The sequence below is a fragment of the Cavia porcellus genome, unplaced genomic scaffold (assembly GCF_034190915.1).
Source record: "Cavia porcellus strain 051 isolate PalLab524CR breed Dunkin Hartley unplaced genomic scaffold, mCavPor4.1 scaffold_12, whole genome shotgun sequence".
Classification (NCBI taxonomy): Eukaryota; Metazoa; Chordata; class Mammalia; order Rodentia; family Caviidae; genus Cavia; species Cavia porcellus.
The window spans coordinates 9,216,910-9,237,277 of NW_026947495.1; the positions used below are offsets into that span (position 1 = coordinate 9,216,910).

Genomic DNA, 20,368 nt, shown 5'->3' on the forward strand with positions numbered 1-20,368 from the left:
CACTCAGATGTTCCTGGCCTGATTTACAAATTGCTGAAGAGGGGTTTGTTTGCAGCTGTTAGGTTCTGTGGTCTCCTTAGGCTGAGATCACCATTTGTCATGAAGAGTTTACTTCCCTAATTAGAGGTCACTGTGGGCCTGGGTGCTGGCTTCTGGATGGGGCAAAGCTGGTTTGGCCTGAACGTGCAGTGCAGGCTTTCACGTGCTGGGAGTGTGAGTGGGCTCACGGTCAGGGCTCTGTAAGTAGACACATGCGCAGGCAGGAAGCTCTACCTGAGAAGCCACTCCACAGCCCCTATGTCACCTCCAGGGGTGCAGTGTGGATCTACTGCCTCCCAGAGTCCCTTCCCTGGCAAAGTGACCTATAGGGACACCTGTACCTGACACTCCTACCCTGGGTGCCCTGTGAATTCCGTGCCTGGATACTGTGTCATCCTTCTGCTCTCCTGCCTGGATCATTGTCTCTGGGGAAGCCTTGCTGAGAGGGCAGCTCTATGGAGAGGTCGCTGTACCAGGCACAGAAGCCTCATGTCAGCAGCCACATGAGTGGCCAATCTGAGAGTGGACCCCCCACCTCAGTCACACCTTCAGGTGACACAAGCTCTGGGTGACATGATCACAGCAACCTCCTGAGAGACTCTGGACCAGATCTAACCGGCTAAGCTACTCCTGGCTGTGAGGAGCCAAGTAAAATATCAGGTAAGTATTGTTTAAGGGAGCAACCCACCATGCAGTGATGAATCCCTAGTGTCCCAATGGAGGCTGTGCCTCCAGAGGTCAGGGGATGGCGCATTGCGACAGAGATGCAGAAACCTTTAGGCTGCTGTGCAGTCAGTGGGTGGGGTGTACAGGGTCCTGCAGCCCCAGGGCACCCTCACTGCTGTGTACCCCTCTGGGGAGCTCTATCAAGATTTCCTCAGGGAACTACCTGGGCCTTGACGAGCCTCTCTGAGCAGAAATGGATGTGAATTAACCTTCCAGCAGGACCACAGTCAAGTGAGAGGCAAGAGGGTGGTCTCTGAATTCAACAGGACAGGTACAAAGCCATCTCCCACACTCAGCCTCTCCGTGAACTGAGGCAAGTTATTTCACCTCTCAATTTCTCTTGCTAGAAATAACCATACTAAGCCCTAGCTTGTAGGGCTGGCCCAGCTATGACCTAAACAGAGAGAAGCAGCAGGTGGTCAGTCAGTAGCAACATTGGTTATATCATTATTGCTGCATGCATTTGAATTCGGTTTGAGACTAACCCAATATTCAGAGTCCAGGTTGTTCCCTCCATGAATGACTGCGTAATTCAAACTGTCTTGGGTGTGATTCTTAATTTACAAGTTCTCAGATACAATTCAAGACAGCACACTCTGGTGCCCTGGTTTGTTGGGGGAGGATTCTGGGTGGCACGCAAGAGAGGGACCTGTGTCCACCTCTCTGTCCCGCCCAGATCATTCCCCTCTCCTTCGTACCACTCACCTGCACAGACCCGCTGTGTCTGGGCCCCTGAGCCGTGCCCTCCTGGCTCAGTGTGGCGTGGATCTGCCGCATGACTGGGCCGCCCTGCACGCTGTTCTTGGCATACAGCACCGGCTCCGGGAGGTCACCCATGAACCTCAGGATGATGGGCCACACGGCCAGGGCAGCCTGGGGGAGTGAGACGGGGGCTGCTGGAGTCCACTGCCTGCTCCCTAAAACCACAGCTGTTTCCCTCTGCACCTTAGCTCAGGGATCTGGAACAGCTGAGCTGCTGTGAACTCAATGACAACTGGGTACCCCGTAGTCAGTGTCGTCATCGTGGTAGAGCAGGGGGTAGCGGAGGAGACGTCGGATGTGTGTGTGGCTGGCTGATTTCTGGAAGTAAGTCGCAGCAAACTTGGGAAAGGTATACTCTGCTAGACCATCTGTGTCCTCTTCCAGCTTCTGCACAATGGGGACTGTGTCCAGATCAATCTCAGACAGTTTTGGAGTGTTGGTTTCTAGGATAGTCTTAGGCAGTTTGGGGCTTTTGGTTTCCAGATCCTGGGGATGGTTAAGAAAGAAAGTGGGTCTTTTTAGGTGACAGCTGAGCCTTCGGATAGCTGTCAAGTGTTCAGTGCTGGGGGCCAGTGGAGCTTGAGGAGGTTCCATCTGGGTACCGCCTGGTACAGAGGCATCTGCCTGGGCCTCCCCAACTCCCCAATTCCCACACACGGTAGGGGGCAGTGGGCTGCCTATGTGCAGCCTGGGCCCCCCTGTCCTGCAGACATGAGCCCTCTGCACTGCACCCCAAGCCCTCCCTTCTGCGTCCCTACAGGCCAGGTAAGGAAGGGCAGCACTTGTCTTGAGGAGGGGTCCCGGCTGCCCCACTCCAGGGGGACTCGAACACAGAGGGTAGGGCAGTGTGCAGATCTCCAGGGCCTGGAACCTAGAGCAGGGTCGGATGAGGGTCTGCAGGACAATCCTGGATGCAGCTCCAGCTGCCTGCCACTGCCCCAACCCCAAACCCTGCCACTTCAATTGTATCCTCTGACTTTCAGTCACATGTGCATGACAGCAGCCTGCAGGGCTCCAGGCAGGCATGGGAAGTGCTGCCTGGATGGAAGCATCCAGGGCCTCCAGGAAGTCTACCTGGCTCTGAAGGGTCCAGCCACGTGGCTGCCCGCCTGCTCTTTGCATGTATGGCTACTGAGCGAGTGAAACTCACCTTGCTGCTCCCTGAGCACCTGCTCCAGGGGCCGAGGGCTCGGCCCCCACTTGGGGCTGTCTTACCTCAAAGCACTCTGGAGCCTGGCCTTCCTGGCCCCCGATCATGGACGGAAGGAAGCCAAACACTTTCTCTACCATCTCTGTGTCATTGACAGTGTCATAGATGGACTTGCGCTTCTTGGTGGGGAGAGCACTTCTTCGGTCCTTCTGCTCTTCAGCTGGGATGGTTGCAGGTCCCTGCACACACACCTGGCAGTGAGACAGTGACCTCCAGGCTGGCTAAAAGGGTCCCACTCTGTCTACTCTCACATGACATGTATCTTCCAGAAACCAGGTAAACCCTGTCTTAACATGACTTGTCCAAAGCAATGATAGCCAGGGTGAGTACATATCAGGAATTTTCACTTCCCAGTGATAATTAGAGGTCTGGAGAGAGGTGAAATTGTCGGCCTGATCCCTGCAGCAGCACCTCAAACTCAAAGGAGCCCCAAACCACTGCTTAGGTCCTTTCATTTGTGGTGCATCAGAGTCTTCCAGGGGAGGTCTAGTCCTGTACTAAGGAGCATGTGCAGGTCAAGGTGCTCTGCAGCCAGGCTGGGGTCACTGGAACAGCAACTTGTCTGAGCATCTCCTGTTTCACTTGGCCTGTGTGTTGCCCTGGTACTTTATACAATAGACCTAATTTTCATCTATGGGGCAGAGGTAAATGTCATCTACAGGAAAGAAGTAAATGTCCCTTTGCCTTATCACAACTTCCAAACAAGCCAAGCGAAAAGCAAGTGGTTAAGTCTAGAACAATTCATAGAGGGATTGTGTAAGGGTCGGATTTCAAAGTGCAGGAGCACACTTCTTGTAGCTAGTATGATGCTTCCTATCCTCCCAACCTCCCAGAAAAATGAATGGCTCCCTTGGTGTTTCTCTGTCACCTGAGCTGTCACATACACGGCTCTGTGCCCAGACTTCTGCTCTCCTATGTGGAACCATGGCCTTCTATAGCTCATCTGGCCCACGTTTGCTATGCTTTCAAGGAAACTTTCCCTGCCATGAAATTGTCCCTAAAGCTTAATGAAGGGAAGGTCCTGAGAAGTTCCATTTCCAGGGTGCAGGTATGAGGCTGTCCTCCTCTGTTGCCTGTCCATGCTGCACTCTGCAAGGCCTTGGGCAGTGGCTGAGTCTTCCCAGATGGTGTGACCTACTGACTTGGAACAAGGAGAGGAGCAAGATGCCTCTTGTGCGATCTCAGTGGCAGCCTAATTTGACTTCTGTATCCTTGCTGTGGTCTTGAGTAATTGTAACAGATTTAAAGGTCTTGGCTTCAAAGCATGGACTTTGGAAAGGGGACTCTGAGAAGAGCTCTTCATTGCCACTCTCCTCCCCTCTGCCCTCGCCCACGTGGGTCCCAACCAGTCCCACCTGTCGAGAAGCTGCATGACCACCCAAGCTGGCTTTCTGTTGCTGGAAGCACCGCCGAGCAGCCATGCCCCTGGCATGTGCCTGGATGACGACCACAGCCCTCCTTTTCGCCTGGACCTGCTGGCGCACCAGGTAGCCCCTGCAGTGGGCCTGCAGTTGTACCATTCTCTGCCGCATGGCCTGGAACTGTCTCACCAGTATGTGGCTCCGGGCAGTGGCCTGCAGGCGTTCAAAGCCCAACAGGATCTGGGGGGCCAGGAAGGAGGAGAGCTCAGAACCAGAGGCCTTCCTAAGGAACCTGGAGTGGCAGTTCCCGGGGAGACCCTGGAAGTTAGCCGGACAGGCACCTGCTTCTCGGTAGAGGGCCCATGCTATGTATGGGCGTGTGCCTCGCAAGTGAATTGTTGATTGTAACGTCCTGAGAAAAGAGTCTGCTATGCAAGCAAGTGTTAACTAAGCATTTGTTAAATCATAAAGTGGCCTCCTAGGGGCCAGCAAGAACTGGCCTGGGTTTCACATGGGCAGTTTGATTCCAGAGCCTTTCTTTTCATTGCTACAGCCAGCCAAGCACAGCCACTGTGTCCAGTGAGGGGCTACTCAATGCAGGCTGGGGGAGGGACTGTGGTTGGCTCCATTAAGCTAATTCTTGGATCCTTAGAACAGAAGGAAAGAAAGCTGCTGAATGGTCATTTGTATGCTGCAAATATCCGCTGGCCACAACAGTTCCTGAGCACTGTTGGCTACTCAGAGATCAAACTAGTCTGGGTCAGCTTAGGGCCTGGAAGTCACCGCACTGACATCCGGATGTCAGCTCACTGCTTACTGTGTACTCTCAGCAACTCTGCTGAATTCTTCTGTGTCTCAGGTCCTTGACTGTTGGTTTAATATTAAATAAAGTCATAGGCCCCCAGCAGCTTCACCATACACATCTGCACACGGTGTCAACGTGGAACACAAAAGACCTTGGGCTCATTTGCTAATGTGACTGTTTTATGCTCCAACCACAGTTGTAGCTGTGACAAAGTTAAGTGAGGCTTAACTGAGTGCGGCCACAGTTGCTTGGCTTCATGTGATTGCCTGCAAGGTGGGGAAAAAAGAGTCCCAATCTCACGTCCCAGCAGGATTCCTTGGTCCAGCTCTGGGGATGCCCTGAACTCTGCAGAAGAACATGAGCACGGCCGAGAGGTTCGAGAGTGGGTGCTGATGTTCGTCATTTAAAATCGATACTCCAGGTGTTTGGAATGGAACTCTTCCTGCCTGAGGTCTCTAGTCAGAGAAGCAGACTCTTAAAATCTACCTGCTGCTCCGGAAGACCCAGCCTCCCAGCTCTCTCACCAGCTTGAAATTCCTCCTGTTGCAGTAGCCTCGCCACCTGGCCTGGATGGTCACAGCTGCCTTCTTCTGCTTCAGGAACTCCTTCCTGGGGGAGGGAAGGATGCAAGCAGAGGCATGAACAATCCAGCTGTTTTCAAGCCTCTGAGGCCTGGGGAACTGATCAGAAGGGCAGAGGGATGACAAGCTGCCAGGGAAAGTGAATCCCTACAGTACTTTCCCAGAAGCCTGTCCAGACCAAATGGTACACAGGCAGATTAGGAACACTAAGTCTATTGGCAGTAATGCAAACTCCAGGATTAAGACTATCAAGAAATCCCTTCTTACTGCCAAGATCTGTGAAGGAATAAAGTTCATCCTCATGGCCTCTTAGCCCAAGGCTGGACCTGGAAAGGAGGATCTGAATATTGGGTTTTGGGGGACAGAGGCAGTCCCAGGGGAGTTTGAGTTACGTAAAGCTTTCATGTCACAGTCAGCTGAGTTTTTTCACTTCTAGTGACTTTTTCAGAGGACTTTTTTCATTTTAGAGCAGTAAATCACAACCATGTTAAAACCATCTAAAAAACTTTCAGTTATTGATGCCTTGGTCACACCCAGTCCAATTAAGTCGGAACTTTTGATATTTGTTTAGCTGTCTACATACACACACATGCACACATACACACACACATACTCATAGAGTCAGTCCTCTGTGTACACAGGTTCTGTGTCTACAGATTTAATCACTCATAGGTTGAAAGTATTTGAATAAAATATAACATCTGCATGGAATCTATACAGTTTCTTTCTTGTCATTCATCCTTTCCTAAACAGCACAATATAAGAGCTATTTACACAGCATTCCATTGTATTAGGTATTATAAGTAAGTTGGACATGACTGAAATCATAGTGGGACAGTGTGTATAGGTTACATACAAATATTGCGTCATTTTATATGAGACATGAGCATCTGCAGATATTGGGTCCTTGAATGGTGGAACTAATTCTCCAAAGATACTAAAGGGCAACTGCATACATTTAATTCCCCAATATTCTAATAGAGTCAAAGTAAACAACCAAATTATCCAAAAATAAAGATGATCTATCTACTTTCTGGTATCTGTACAGTGATTCCTAACTGAGCACAGCTACCCTCCAGAGCACACTGGGCAAAGCTTAGAGGTGTTCTAGTTGGCATGGTGGCATGAAGGGTGGGAGAGGGTGCTACTCATAGCCAGTGAATGGTGGCCAGAGATTCTACTAAACAGCCTGTAATGCTCATGATTGTCCCACAACAACATGGTTATTGCATGGTTATGCACGAGACCCTGTGTTCAATCTCCAGCACACATGTGTATACACAGTACACACACACACTCACACATGCACAGAGTGCGCACTGTCATCGAGAAGCCATGATTCTTTCTTCAGTTTTTTCTTTCTTCTTTAATTTTTGGTCCAGTTTATTGAGTAGAACAGCAAAGACATGGTGAAATAGCAATGGCCATCACTTTCAAGAAGATGGGCTAGATATACTTGTATGTAATCCTCTTGCTAAGTACGACTAAAAGCCTTGGGCTTACACACAAAACAAACATAAGACAACTCTGAAAGGCAAGAAGAAGAAAGCAGATCATCCAGGGACATCACAGCTCAAGAAATGACACCATGGTAACTTCTCCAGATTTTCTCTTTACCTCATTTCTTTGAACCTTTTCTCTTTACTTCTCTCTACCCAGGCTAGAACTAAAGAACTTAACAACCTAGAAATGCTAATAGATAAAGACCCACAAGCCCCTAGAAGAGCTTTTCCTCTCTCCACAAAGGAGCAGGAAAGAAGTAGCCTAGTAAGATAGAAAATTTAAAACAATAACCTCTCTACTCCAATGAAATATCACACCAGACAACCATAGCATCACAGCACCTACATCAGCAAATGCGAGCAGGAGCTTAGACATGGGCTCTGCGCAGCCCACAATGAGTGCACTTCCTGTCAACATCCTGTCTGAGGAGACTAGTGCCCCCGATCGCAGCAATGAGCCCATCCACCTCCAGTGTCCCTTGAGGGCCCTGGTACCATGGACTTCACCCCAGCCCGGCAGGGTGGCATGAGCAGCGGCCTCCTAGAAAGCAGACCCCCAGCCTGGCCAGCAGTAACAAGGAACCTGGAGTCACTTTGACAGTTGACAGAGGCCATGTAGAGAACCTGACCTGGCAGCAGCGAGTGGTGCCCTGCATACCCTGCCCAGTGGCGCCTGAGTGTAAAGAAGCCAGCAAAATCAGAATATTTAAAGACATGGTGCTCTCATAATGCAATGTCCAAAATGTCCATGTTTCAATACAAAATCATTTATCATACCAAAAACCAGAAGAATTCAACTTGAAGAAGAAAAGACAACAGATGCCAACCCTGAGGTGACAGGGATGTCAACTGTCATACAAAAATGCTGGGATGCAAGCTGTTACACATGTAACCCCTCCCTGAGGTGACTGCAAACTGCATGAACTGCAAATGTGTACTAATAAAATTAAACATTATTTTTAAAAAGTTGCTCTGAAAAAAACAAAAAATGCTGCAATGAGCAGTTGTGAACACAACCTGAAATAAGCAGAAAACAGAGTCTCAGTGAAGAAATAGAAGGTACAAAGCAGAGCTGAACAGAAACTTTAGAACTGAAAAGTACAATGGAAAAACCCATCTCATTGGATGAGCCAGGGACTGGGGATGTAGCTCAGCGGCATAAGCACCTGCCTGGCAAGCTCAAAGTCGTGAGTTCAATTCTAGACTCCAAAATAAATCAATAAGGCAAAAAAAAAAAAAATGGATGAGCCAGCAACATAAAGGAGATAACAGAGGAATAAATCAATTAGTTTGAGGACAGACCCATGGAAATTATTCAAACTGAAGAACAGAAGTAAAATAGAGGGAAGAAACTGGACAGGGTTTCCAGGCATGTCGGCACATGCTTAGGAGCAGAGGGTGAAAGGCTGCTGTTGTGAGTTCAAGTCCAGCCTGGGCTGCACAGTGAGACCCTGTCTCAAAAAATAAGAACACAGTGAGCAGGGCTAGGGAACCACAGGTATAGTGACAAAAGGTCTAATATCTTTGTCATCAGAGTCCTGGAAAGAAAAGAGACAGGTAGTGCTAAAAAACTAATTAAACACAAGATAGTTGAAAAATCCATAAACTGGCCAAGACAGAAACAGAGATGACCTGGAAAAAAACTCAAAACAGAATAAATTCACATCAAGACACATCTTGATGCCAAATTTCTGAAAACCAAAGGCAATAAAACCTTGAGACCAATGAAAAAGAAACAACATACTACCTTAGGACAAAAATAATTCAGATGACAGCACATTTCTCATCTGAAACTAGGGCAGCCAGAGGAAAGGGCACAGCCTCTCCCAGGTGCCCAGAGGGAGGACCATCAACCAAGGCTGCATATCCAGCAACAGAGCCAGAGAGCAAGACCTTCTCAGGCGAAGAAAGAGAAAGGGAACTGTCAGGAGACCTGTTCTAAAAGAAAGGCTGAATGAAGTCCTCCGAACAGAAAGGAAACAACAAAAGAAGAAACCTTGGAATGTCAGGAAGGATCAAAGAATAATAAGCAATAATGTGAGCAGATACAATTTCTTCTCCGCCAGTGTTTGCTAAAATATATTTGATAGGGCAAAGTTTGTGACACTCTCTGATGTGGTATGTAGAGAAAATATTTGAGAAAATCATATTACAAACAAGAGAGAGCAAGTGATATAAAAATATTTCCAGATTTTGTTTGAAGTATATATACAAATATGGTAACAGTAATATGTATGACACACAATATCTAAAGCAACCACCTAATAGGATGCACTTTATCATACCATACATAAATAAAAATGGAAGTAACCCACAGAAAAGTAGAAAAAATACAGGGAAATAAAAAACTGATAGAAAATAAAATGGGAGACCGAAGCTCCAAGATGTGAATAGTTACATTAAATTTAAAAAGCCTAAATACACTAATTAAAAGACAGAGATTGGTAGGATGGATTAAAAAGCATGATCCAACTACATACTCTCTATAAAAAAAACTCACTGAAAGTGCACTAATATAGGAAGTCTGATAGCAAATGAACGAAAAATGTGAATCATTCAAATAGTAATCCAACGGGAATTCAACATTAATGCCATATAAAGCAGACTTCACAGCAAAGAAAATAATCCAAGATAGAGATTACATGAATATAAAAATGCATATCCAACAAGAAGACACTGAAATCCTAACAGTATGTGCATCTAAAAACAGAGCTGTAAAATTGATGAAGCAAAAACTGACAGAACTAAAATGAAAAAGGCAAACACAGTTACAGTGGGACTGCACAATACTACTCAACAACTGTTGGACAATTAGGATATCAACAAGGATGCGGAACTCAGCTCCACTACCAACCGACTAAACAGGTATGACATTTTTAAAAAGAATACTTCATCCAACAACAGTGGAATATATGTTTTTTGTTTTGTTTTGTTTGTTTTTTAAGTTCCCTTAGAACATATATCAAGGCAGACCACATCTTGGGTCATGAAGGAACTCTCAACTTATTTAATGAAATTTAACATCTATGGAATGTATCTTTGACCACAGTGGAATCAAAATGCAAGTCAATAACAAAAGAACAGGAAAATCTCCAAAAACTTGAAAACTAAACAACATACTTCAGAAGTAATCCAGGGGCCAAAGGGGAAATTTTTAAAAATAAACTGACTGAAAATGAAACTATATCACACCAAAATTAGTGAAGTTCAACTAAAGCAATACTGACAGTCACATCATTTTACATTCTAAAAATAGAAAAGCACTGAATTAATGGGTAAGAATTGAACACTTTCTCAAGATATGGGACATCGTAAAAACGTTTGCCATCAGTACTCACTAATACTTGGCAGCTGTAGCATCTACAATAAGGTAAGAAAAGGAAATAAAAGACACATAACTAACAAGAAAGAAATAAAACTGTCCTTATTTGCAGATGACATGATTATTTACATTGGAAAATCTAAGAAATGAATAGAAAGGAAGTTCAGCAATTTTGCAGGATTCAAAGTCAACACACAAAAATCAATCATAATTCTATATGTGAGCAGTGAACACATTAAAGATGAAACTGAAAATACAATGCAACTTAGAATTGCAAAAGTTACAAGATGTGACAAGATATATGCTGACAACTACAGAACAGCAATGAATAAAATCAAACATTTAGGTACCTGGAGCAAGTTACCATGTCCATTCAAGCAGTAGAAATGTTATTTCCCTAAATTGATATACATTGCAACAGCTGTAAAAAATTCCAATCATATTTTATTATAGATATAGACATGATTATTTTTAAATGTCTATGGAAATGCAAAGAAACCAGAATAGCTAAAACAGCTTCAATAACAAAGAGTGGAAGGAATCTATCCACATAGCTACAAGAGTTACTCTGTGGCCCCTGGCAGGGGAAGGGAAGTAGAGAACCCAGAACACAGTATGTCCAGTGATAAAGTTATAAAGGCAACTCACTGAAAAAAAGATGGACTTGACAGTGAATGATGCTAAAGTAACATCTGTCTATAGGAAAAATTTAAAAAGAGTCTTGATTTCAGTCTTACACCTTATACAAAACATTAACTCCAACTCAAGATGGGTCATAGACCTAAATGCAAAACTTTTAGAAAAACATAGCAGAAAATCTTCAAGCAGAAATTTTTCAGACTCAACACCAAAAACATGACCCATGGAGGGAAATTTGGGACTGGGCATGGTAATGCATGCCTGTAATCCCAGCATTAGGGAAGCTGAGGCACAAGTTTTAAGCTAGCTGGGGCTACATAGTGAGTTCAAGACCAGCCTGAACTACATGGTGAGACCCTATCTCAAAACAAACAAAAAATGTAACAGGGAAATTGTCTAATAGACATTATAAACGTCCCTTTTAAGAGAATGAAAAGATAAGCTGGGTATTTACAGGATATTTACAAACCTTGTAACCTTGTAACCAACCAACCAAACCTTGTAACAAACAAAGCATTATCATCTGGAATATCTAAAGAACTTTCAAAACTCAACAAACAATCTAATTAGAAAATAGGCAAGCAACAAACACAAGGCCTTTCATCAAAGAGGGTGCATACACATGCCAAATAAGCACAGGAAAAAATGTCCAACTTTCTTAGCCAAGAGGGAAACATAAAAGTGTGACCACAATAGGACTTCATTACACACATCAGAGTAGCTGTGTGTGAACAGAGACATCATCAGATGCTGGCAGGGATGCAGAGAAACTGAATAATTCATTCATGGCTTACAAGACTGTGAAATGGTAGTCACTCTAGAAAACAGTTTGGTGGTGCCTCCGAACCCTTTTTCACTGTTCTGTGAATTGAACTGAACTACATCCACAGCTCTTTTTATGTCTTAGAGACAAGGTCTCGCTAAATCACTAAACTGACGAGGGTGAGCTGGAACTTGTGATGAGTCCTCCTGTCTCAGCTTCCCAGAGTGCTGGGATTACAGGAGTGTGCTACTACATCCACCTTGGAGGTTTCTTTAAAAATGAAATATGTTACTACCATTTCACCCAAGCATTATCATTCTTGGGCATTTCTACCAGAGAAAGAGCAACTTACGGATTTCCTGGAGTTTCCAATGTAGATAACCATGCAAAGTTGTGGGCATTTTCTTATCTCTAAAACCAGATAATCTCATGACCCAAGCCCATGTGTTCTTTAAGATGGTTAATCGAGCATCAAAATCATTTTGCTTAAAATTCTTATGTATGGAGTCCCAGCAAACATTTTGATGAAGCATTCTCTGGTCAACACAGGCTGCACTGTCCTGGTCAGGAGGTCTTGCGCCTCAGTTTCCCTCCCAAGCCTGCCCAAAGGATATGGCGCCCAGGTGTGTGGGCTGAGTGAGATGGAGGTGGGGCCGGCACCTATATTTGTAGCCTCGCAGGACCCGCTGGATTCTGACCGCTGCTTCGTCCAAGGCCTGGCTCCTCTGTACCTCCAGCAGTGTGTCCTGGTGGTCCTGCGAGAGGGGGCGACACCATCACAAGGCTGATCCTGCTGCCTTTCCCACAATGCCAGCCCGGGGCCAGGGCGTAAGCTCCAGAAAGCAGCATCTCCGAGGCTTCCCCAAGAGGCCAGCAAAGAAGGTACCCGAGCCTGACGCAGCTGAGACTCGAGCAAAGAGTGCCAAGAGCTCCTGTACATGCTTTTCCTTCTTGTGAATGGAGCCCAAGAGGGAGGTTGTCATGAAACCTCTCTGAAGTTGTGTTTTATTTCCCAACATTTGTTGCAATGTTTGCATCCAACTCTACAGTGAACTCATGCTTGTTTCAATATAATGTTTTTCCCATAGCTCATGAGCAGGCAGCATTCTTGGGCATGGCTGTCCCCAGCCTCAGTCCCCCGTCCCTGTGCCCTGGAATGAGAGGCAAGAGCCACTACCTGAGCCCTGAGAAGACAGGGATCATCCCAGGCTGGGTGTGGAGAGGGTGGGCTTCTTGCCCTCCTTAGGCTGAGCTCAGATAGCGTCTTCATGTCCCCTGGGTGAGCACTGGACACAGTTGTACTGGGCATTGGCTGTGGCCTCCAGGAACAGCCAGGAGGAAAGCGTGGAGGGTTGGTGTTCCCTTCTTTTCCTGGGCCTCCTGCCCATGCTGAGCTGACCACTCAGCTCCACCCTGGAGCCTCATTGCCTGTCACCCTACTGGGCAGCACCCTGGGCACCTCTGGAGTCTCACTCCCAACTGGATCGAGAGACTTCTGCTCCCTCCTCCCATCTGTGCCCCAGAGCTCTGGCCCAGGGCCCACTGATGCACAGACAGACAGACAGTGAACCTGTCACAGGGCTGGGGCAGGAAGCCTGCGGTAACTGAAGGCCCAGAGGCAGCTCTGGGGAGGCACAGAGGGGCAAAGGGTGAGGACAGGGTGGGAACCCTCCTCCTGGCTCTGATCTTGGATTTCTCTCCTGATTTCGCTCACCTATCCCAGGCTTAGGAGGGCAGGGGGACATGGAGGTCCCTTCTGCAGAGGATCCGAAGCTAACTAGTGATCCTGCCCTGTTGCAAGGCCTCATCTGTCTGACCCAGCCTCCCTGAATATTGTGGGGAGGCTGGACTGTGCCACAGGCTGCCTGAGGATAGCTGCTGCCCTGCTGCCAACACACAGAGTCCTCATGCTGAGCCACCCCTGGGGGCAGCCCTCTGTGGCAAGTGGAGCCAGTTCCTGGCACTCTAAACTTCCTAGTACAGGAGGGCCCCAGAGGGCACAGAGTGGGTTCCAGCAGCTCTGCTCAGTTTGAGGGGTGAACTCCAGGTCCCATGCAAAAGCCAACTTGCGCCACACAATCCAGGAGACTGAGGACCCACCAGTCTCTCAGGGGCTCACCTTCAGGAAGACTTTGGTCTTTCCCAATTTCCAGTCCTTGTCTGTCTCCAAATACAGGTTAGTGATGCTCAGGGTCATCTCACGGAAATTATCTTGAAGCTGAAGAAGAAAACACGGTGGCCCAGTGCTGATGGGAGCAGGGCCTGGGTGGGGAGCTATGGGGATCACTCTGGGCTCTCCCAGAGATCTGTCTGTCCCTTCTCCTCTCACTGGCTTCACCCTGTTGGGCTCAGATCCCGGGGTGGTTAAGGGGAGTGCTCTGGGCTCAGGCTCTGAGGCTGTGACTGTGCATGAGGCTGTGGGATGCATGGCCTTAGAGAAGCCCAAACTTTAGGACCTGGGTTCCAGTTTAAAAAGGACTTCCTGCCTCCAAAACCCCACACAGCCCCCTATATTCCACCAGGGGAGAACACAACCATTCACAGTAAAATTAGACATCTCTGAGAAAGAAAGCCTGCCACTCGGTGACCCAAAGTCTGCCACTCAGTGACTCATCAATGAGTGAGTCACCCCCTCACTGCCTGGCACAGCACAGAGAGCCTGGAGACACACCAATCAGGTGAGAGATGACACCAGGAGGATGGGGGCAAGGGTGGCTGGGTGCTGTTAAGTCTGGGGGTCTGGGGTGGGTGTACATCCTTCAGGAGGGCAGTGGGGGGAGCCCAGAGAATGGGGAAAATGGGCAAGGGGAGGTACAGGGTGCGGGGCACACACCTGAGCACGCTGGGTGCTGGTCAGTAGCACTCGGAACCTCTTTGCAAACTCCTCAAACGTGTAGCGGACAGGGAAGCCCGACTTGCGGATGAGCACGGTCTCCATCATGCCTGAGTAGTGCAGCTGCTGGAGGCACAGCTCCCTGTCGAAGAGCTGCGGTGGGGGAGCAGGGCCCACAGTTACCAAGGTCAGTGACCCTGGGGCCTGCTGGGCTGTGCCCCAGAGACGGCAGAAGCTGAACAAATGCTTTGTTGAATAAAAATAACCTTTTTTTTTTTTTTTGGAAGAGACTGTAGAGGTAGCTGAAAAGTTTTTGGAGAGTTTCCAAGAAGACAAAAATTGATAACCCATAAACGACTGCACCCTTAAGAACACCAGACTTTCACCGAGGTGAGATACGCAGAGTTCAGTGAGTGGAAAGGCAGCAGCCCTCAGGAGATGTTCCCATGGGCCTGGTGGCAGCGGGCCATGCCACAGAGCAGTGAGGAGAGAGCGCTCTTGCCGAGAGGCAGTGGAGCTTCTTGTCAGCTTATTCCCTTAGGGGTCACATCTAAAATGTCCCCCCAAAGTCTCCTGTGTTCAGAGACGGGGCTCTCAAAGGTGAACAGATCATCGGTGGGGTGAGCTAACCCACAGCTGTCACCCACAGCTGGGAGCTCATGGGAGGCGAGCGGCAGCAGAGAGTGGAGCAGGGACTGTGGCCTCGGGTGCCTGCTCCCTGGCGCCCCTGGCTCTGTCTCTCTCACCCTGCTTCCTGCCGATGCTGTCTGTCACAGGCTTTAAAGCAATGGAGACAACCAACCATGAACTCCAACCTCCAGCTTCTTCTCTGAGTTATTTTTCTCAGGTATCTGGCCCCAACAACAAAAACCTAACATCTTTCTTGGCTGAGGCAGACGCAGGACAGCTGGAGGGGGCAGTTGGGCCTAGGGAACAGGGCAGCCTGTGTGGGGGCCGCTGTGGCAACTGGATGCTTTCCTAGGGTGTCAGGAGCCCCAGTGTGCCCAGTTATCGTGAGTCCCAGGTGGAGGTAGAGGAGGCTCCTGGAGGCCCAGAAGGAGGCCCCGCGTGCCAACATCCTAGGAAAGCATCCTGCACATGCTCTTCCCATAGTCGTTCTCGAAAGGACCCAAGCCAGAGTTTGGGCCCTCAGTGCGGGCTTCTCTTCCGTATCACCCATCAGGAAGCTACCTCTCAGCCCTAGCCCTGATTACCTTCCCCAGCAGCTCCCAAGTAGGCAGTGTGGGTGTAGGCAGAGGGCTTCTGGGAGCACAGGGACACCCCCAGGCATTTTCCCATTTCAGCTGTAGCAGGGGATATCCTCATTTTTATGAAAAAGCCCCAATTTCATATAATTTCATCTTTTGAGAAAAGGACTACAGCTGATGTAGTATTTATTTTTGTTCTTTTATGAGATGTTTTTGAATTACCTTTTATTCCTCCAAATGGCACTTTGCAGTATAGGGAAGCCCTACATCTGTAGGCTCCTGGGCTCCCACCCCTTGCCACATGCATCTACACAAGAGCCACCACAGGTTCTGGCACTGGACTCCATCGTCCCGGGACTGGCTTCTGCCACTTACTGAGTGTCCCAATACTAGTTCTAACCCTCAGATTAGAATGATCTGGCTTTATGGGAGAGAAAAATTGAGGCTCAGGGAGGTCCAGAGCCTGGCCAAGAACACACAGTGGATGAATAGCAGGGCTAAGAGAACCAAGTGCCTCTGGGTGATCCAAAGCCTTGCAGGTCATTGACGCAATCAGATGTGGAGGCAGATAGCAGCTCTAAGGCCGGCCAGGACTGCTGAAAGAGTGGTCAGGGCCCTGAACACCTCAGAGCCACCCCTTCCTCCCGTGCCCTCCCGTTCTCCTTACCAATGGCTTCTTATACTTGTTGGGTTTGATGCAGCGGATGAAGTGGGGCTCGCATCTGGCCAGGATTTTCATTAGCTGCTCCAGTGACTGCTTGAACTGGCCCGCCAGGGTGGAGGGCCGCTTGGCAGAGTCTGCAGACTGCTAGTGGGAACACTGGGCATGAGTGGGGGCAGTGGGGATGAGGCCGGGGTCACGTGGATGCCCTCCTCCCCTGCACAGAGAGGGCTGCTGCCAAGTGCATTCACACATTCGTTCATTCATTCATTCCTCCATCTAGTACAGGTCTCCTGAGTGCCTATTTCACAGGCACCTGGCTGTGTGCTGCTGGCATCTGGCACCCACTGGTGGGCAGATTGTTTTTCCTCCATACACATCTGTCTGATCCCATGGTCCTCAGGGGTGAGACACCCAGGAGACCAAGGAGGGTACCAGAACCCACCTTGAAGAGCTGGCTGCTTGTCTTTGCCTGACGGATGGTGCCACGGCCCAGCTTGGTCTCTGCTGACTCCAGATTGAATATCTGCCTCAGGAACTTGTTTTTGGAGGAGTGAACCAGGGTGAGAATATCCATGCTTAGCACATCTCGGTTCTTCTCCAGGAAGCCTGTGGAAACAGCAGGCCAGCTTAGCCATCACCCCCACCCATCAGGAAGGGGACACCCTGAGATCACCCTGTAGATGAACATTCATAGCTGTGTTGTGCAAAGATGACACTCATGGGCTCAAGGGCCAGCAGAAAGTGAAAACAACACAACTGTCCATCAACTGCTAAAAAACAAGCAATATGGTCTATCCATCTAACAGAATGTTATTCTACAATAAGAGAACTGAAGTAACAACATAGACAAGCCTTGAAAATTTTATGACAACCGAAAGCACCTGGCCACAGGAGACCACAGGTCACCTGAGTGCCTGAGGCAGCATATGTGGGGAGGTGGAGTCACCTGCTGCCTAGTGCTGGGGGGAAAGGGAGTGGGGGCTGGGCATGATGCTAATAGAAGGTTTCTTCTGGGTAAAGAAAATGTTATAAATTTGTAGCAATCATTGCACAACTCTGGGAATATACTAAAAACCACCAAGTGGTCCATTTGAAGCAGATGAATAGCAGGGTATGTGAACTACAGATTCATTACCAAAACAGATGCCTGGCCCATTCTGTTTCCTTTCTCCAGTAAAAGCCATACTACTTATTTTACCATCCCATTACTAGATGTACAAAGTAACCTGTCCTCTAAATGCCTTGCCATGGTTTCCTGGAGTCCTCTCTGGATATGGCAGGGCATGAAGAAGGCTGAACTCACCTTCCACTTGGTAGTACACCTCACCAGCAAAGTGGGCAATGCCAAATCTGACATCATGGATGTTCTTGGGTTTCAGGAAAGCCTTGTTGTTGGCATGGACACTGTTCAGTTTTTGCAACATGGTGAGATCTGTCCCCTGGAAGAAGGGGGATGCTCTGTGGAATCAGGTTCCAGAGTCCAACAATGGGCTCATTATTTCTGCTAGAGATATTAGCACCCCTGGGAACATACGGGCCATCCCAATGGTGTTCCCTAACTTTGAAAGCAAGGGCTCCAGTAGAATGTCAGACACACACCTTTGGGAAGCGGCTCTCTTCATCTAGGAGGGAGATGACACTCATGGGCTTCAGAGCCAGCAAGTCCAGGGTGGGCTGGTTGTCAGTGTAGTGGATGTAGTCCCAGGTGAGGTTCTCTGAGCGATACTCCTCCTGCTCCATGGCAAATACATGCTTCACAAAGAACTGCTGCAGGTGCTCATTGGCAAGATTGATGCAGAGCTGCTCAAAGCTGTGGAGACAGCACCATCATCCAGGGTGGAGCAGAGTCAGTGGGGTCCCCACCACAGCTTGTGGGAGTCCTGCAATCACTGCTGTTTGCACATAACTGTGCACACAGATACACATCCCTGGACACGCAGAGTCCCCTGTGCATGCAGGCACATATTTCCCTGCACATCCTGCACCTCTACCTCCATTGCCAACACCTCTTCTATCCCATGGCAATCGGGCTAAGAGCAGCAAGGGGCCCACCTAGCATCAGGTCCTTGCCTTTGGTGTCTCAAAATCCCCCAGGTCCTTGGCTAGGCCTGCCCATCCTGTCACTGAGCCTCTGCACTGGGCTAAACACCCATGGGACAGCAGACTTGGTATTGAGACAAGCTTTCAGAAACCTGGTATTGTCTGCCAAGCCCCTTTGTGTTGGTCAGGTGTGCACTCTATTCCAGTGCCCTCACCCCTGCCAACCTTCCAGCCTGACCTTCCCCCAGGGTTCCATGCTTTAAGAAACAGCTCCTTGAGATCCTGGGAAGGTGGTGAATAGCTAGATAGCAGCGTGGTAAGCCTCTGAGAAAAACAACCCAGACACTAGAATTTAATACCATGGAGAGGACCAGACGAAAGGAGAAGGATTCTCACTACCCAGGAGGAAACTGAGGAAAAAGAAAAAGAAAAAGAAAAAAAAAGAAAGAGAGGAAACGTGGATGAAAGGCTGGAATCAGATGCACTTTCACTGGAGCCGGTCCCGTGCTGTGCCGGCACGCCTTGGAGTCAGATGACACAGCGGCACTGAAATCAGAGGTTGGTGAGCTCAAGGCCCTTGGCGGGAGGATGCGGCTCAATGGAGAACAAAACCAACATGGAGAGCTGCACTAACCTGTGGTGAATGCTAGGAATTTGGTCCTACGGAGCGGGTAACTGGCTGGATGACATATTGGAGTTGGGCAGAATGGGCCTGAACCTGGAACCCCAGTGGCGTCAGTCGGCTGTCCCCGCCCAAAGCAGGCTGGTGGGGTCTGCTTGGGCTGGATCATGCCCTTGGGGACCCAATAGCCAGGGGCCAAACTGTCCCAAACCTGTGACTTCTGCATGGCACAGACTAACGTAGTGAAGGCACTCGCTGGTTGACTGGCTCAGAGGAGAGGGGCCAGCCCATATCGTCCCTGTGTGCACCTCACAGATCAACAATAAACTGGAGAGGGCAGCAATCTCCCAGCTAGCACACTTCAGAAAAACCATAAGCAATATGGAAAGGGCCTGAGACCTCCACCATACACCTGTTTGAAAGAAACCAGAAACATGACAAGAGAAAGAAACAAGAAAAAGCCTCCAGCCACTGACCCAGGGAAAATAAATCTAGGGGAGGTAAATACAGAAGAGATCAAGGGCTGCAAATATGCAATATTGGATACAGCATTAGCAGACATAAAGAAATACCTTTGTGACCTCATAGACGAACTTAAAACTGAAATTCTCAGTCAAGTAAAGTAAGATATAAAAAGATTAATGAAAGAAATACTAAGCACCTCACAAGAAGACACATATGGAAGAATGAAGGAACCCAGAAAAAGGAGAGAAACCTTTGATGAAGAATATAAACAAAATCTAGAATAAGAGATTACCAGGAAATGAAAAACTCCATTGAAAGCTGGAAAAATTTCTTGACAGAAACTAAAGTTAGACTCTCAAAACCTGAAGATAGATTTGCAATGTGTGATTGTGAAAGAAATATCTCTTAAAAATAACAAGGAAGTAGGAAGTAACAATACAAAGGCTAGAAGACGACAAGAGCATTTTTAACCTAAGAATAAAAAATGTGAGCGAAGAAGTAGAAGTAAACACAAATGAAATACAAAGACTATTCACAGAAATAATTAAAGGAAACTTCCCAAGCATAGGAAAAGGAAATGATATTCAGATGTATGAGGCATACAGGACTCCAGCCACCTACAACCAAAACAGCTACACCCAGACATATGATAATCAAGATCTCAGAAATCCACCACAAAAACAGAATATTAAAAGCTTTCACAGAAAACAAACAGATCACCTATAAAGGAAAACCCATCAAGATCACAACAGACTTCTCGACACAAACTATCAAGTCAAGAAGAGCTTGGAGTGAAGTATTACAGGCCCTGAAAGAAAATAACCTC

At 48.0% G+C, this 20,368-nt stretch overlaps 1 protein-coding gene across 8 annotated transcripts in view; it reads right to left on the reverse strand.

Moving 5' to 3' along the window:
• Myo7b (myosin VIIB) overlaps positions 1-20,368 on the reverse strand; it is a 93,613-nt gene that overhangs the window by 18,410 nt on the left and 54,835 nt on the right. For 5 of the 8 annotated variants that reach the window (XM_063258815.1, XM_063258822.1, XM_063258819.1 and 2 more), the window contains exons 13-24: positions 18,015-18,225; positions 17,719-17,854; positions 16,858-17,021; positions 16,419-16,559; positions 14,544-14,696; positions 13,830-13,928; positions 12,371-12,465; positions 5,428-5,512; positions 4,093-4,338; positions 2,743-2,928; positions 1,768-2,013; positions 1,471-1,638 (exon numbers count right to left, since the gene is read on the reverse strand). In XM_063258815.1, the coding sequence (XP_063114885.1) occupies positions 1,471-1,638; positions 1,768-2,013; positions 2,743-2,928; positions 4,093-4,338; positions 5,428-5,512; positions 12,371-12,465; positions 13,830-13,928; positions 14,544-14,696; positions 16,419-16,559; positions 16,858-17,021; positions 17,719-17,854; positions 18,015-18,225 (1,930 nt within the window). The remainder of the gene's footprint in view (positions 1-1,470; positions 1,639-1,767; positions 2,014-2,742; positions 2,929-4,092; positions 4,339-5,427; positions 5,513-12,370; positions 12,466-13,829; positions 13,929-14,543; positions 14,697-16,418; positions 16,560-16,857; positions 17,022-17,718; positions 17,855-18,014; positions 18,226-20,368) is intronic. The other 3 variants (XM_063258818.1, XM_063258816.1, XM_063258817.1) reach the window with 3 other exon arrangements.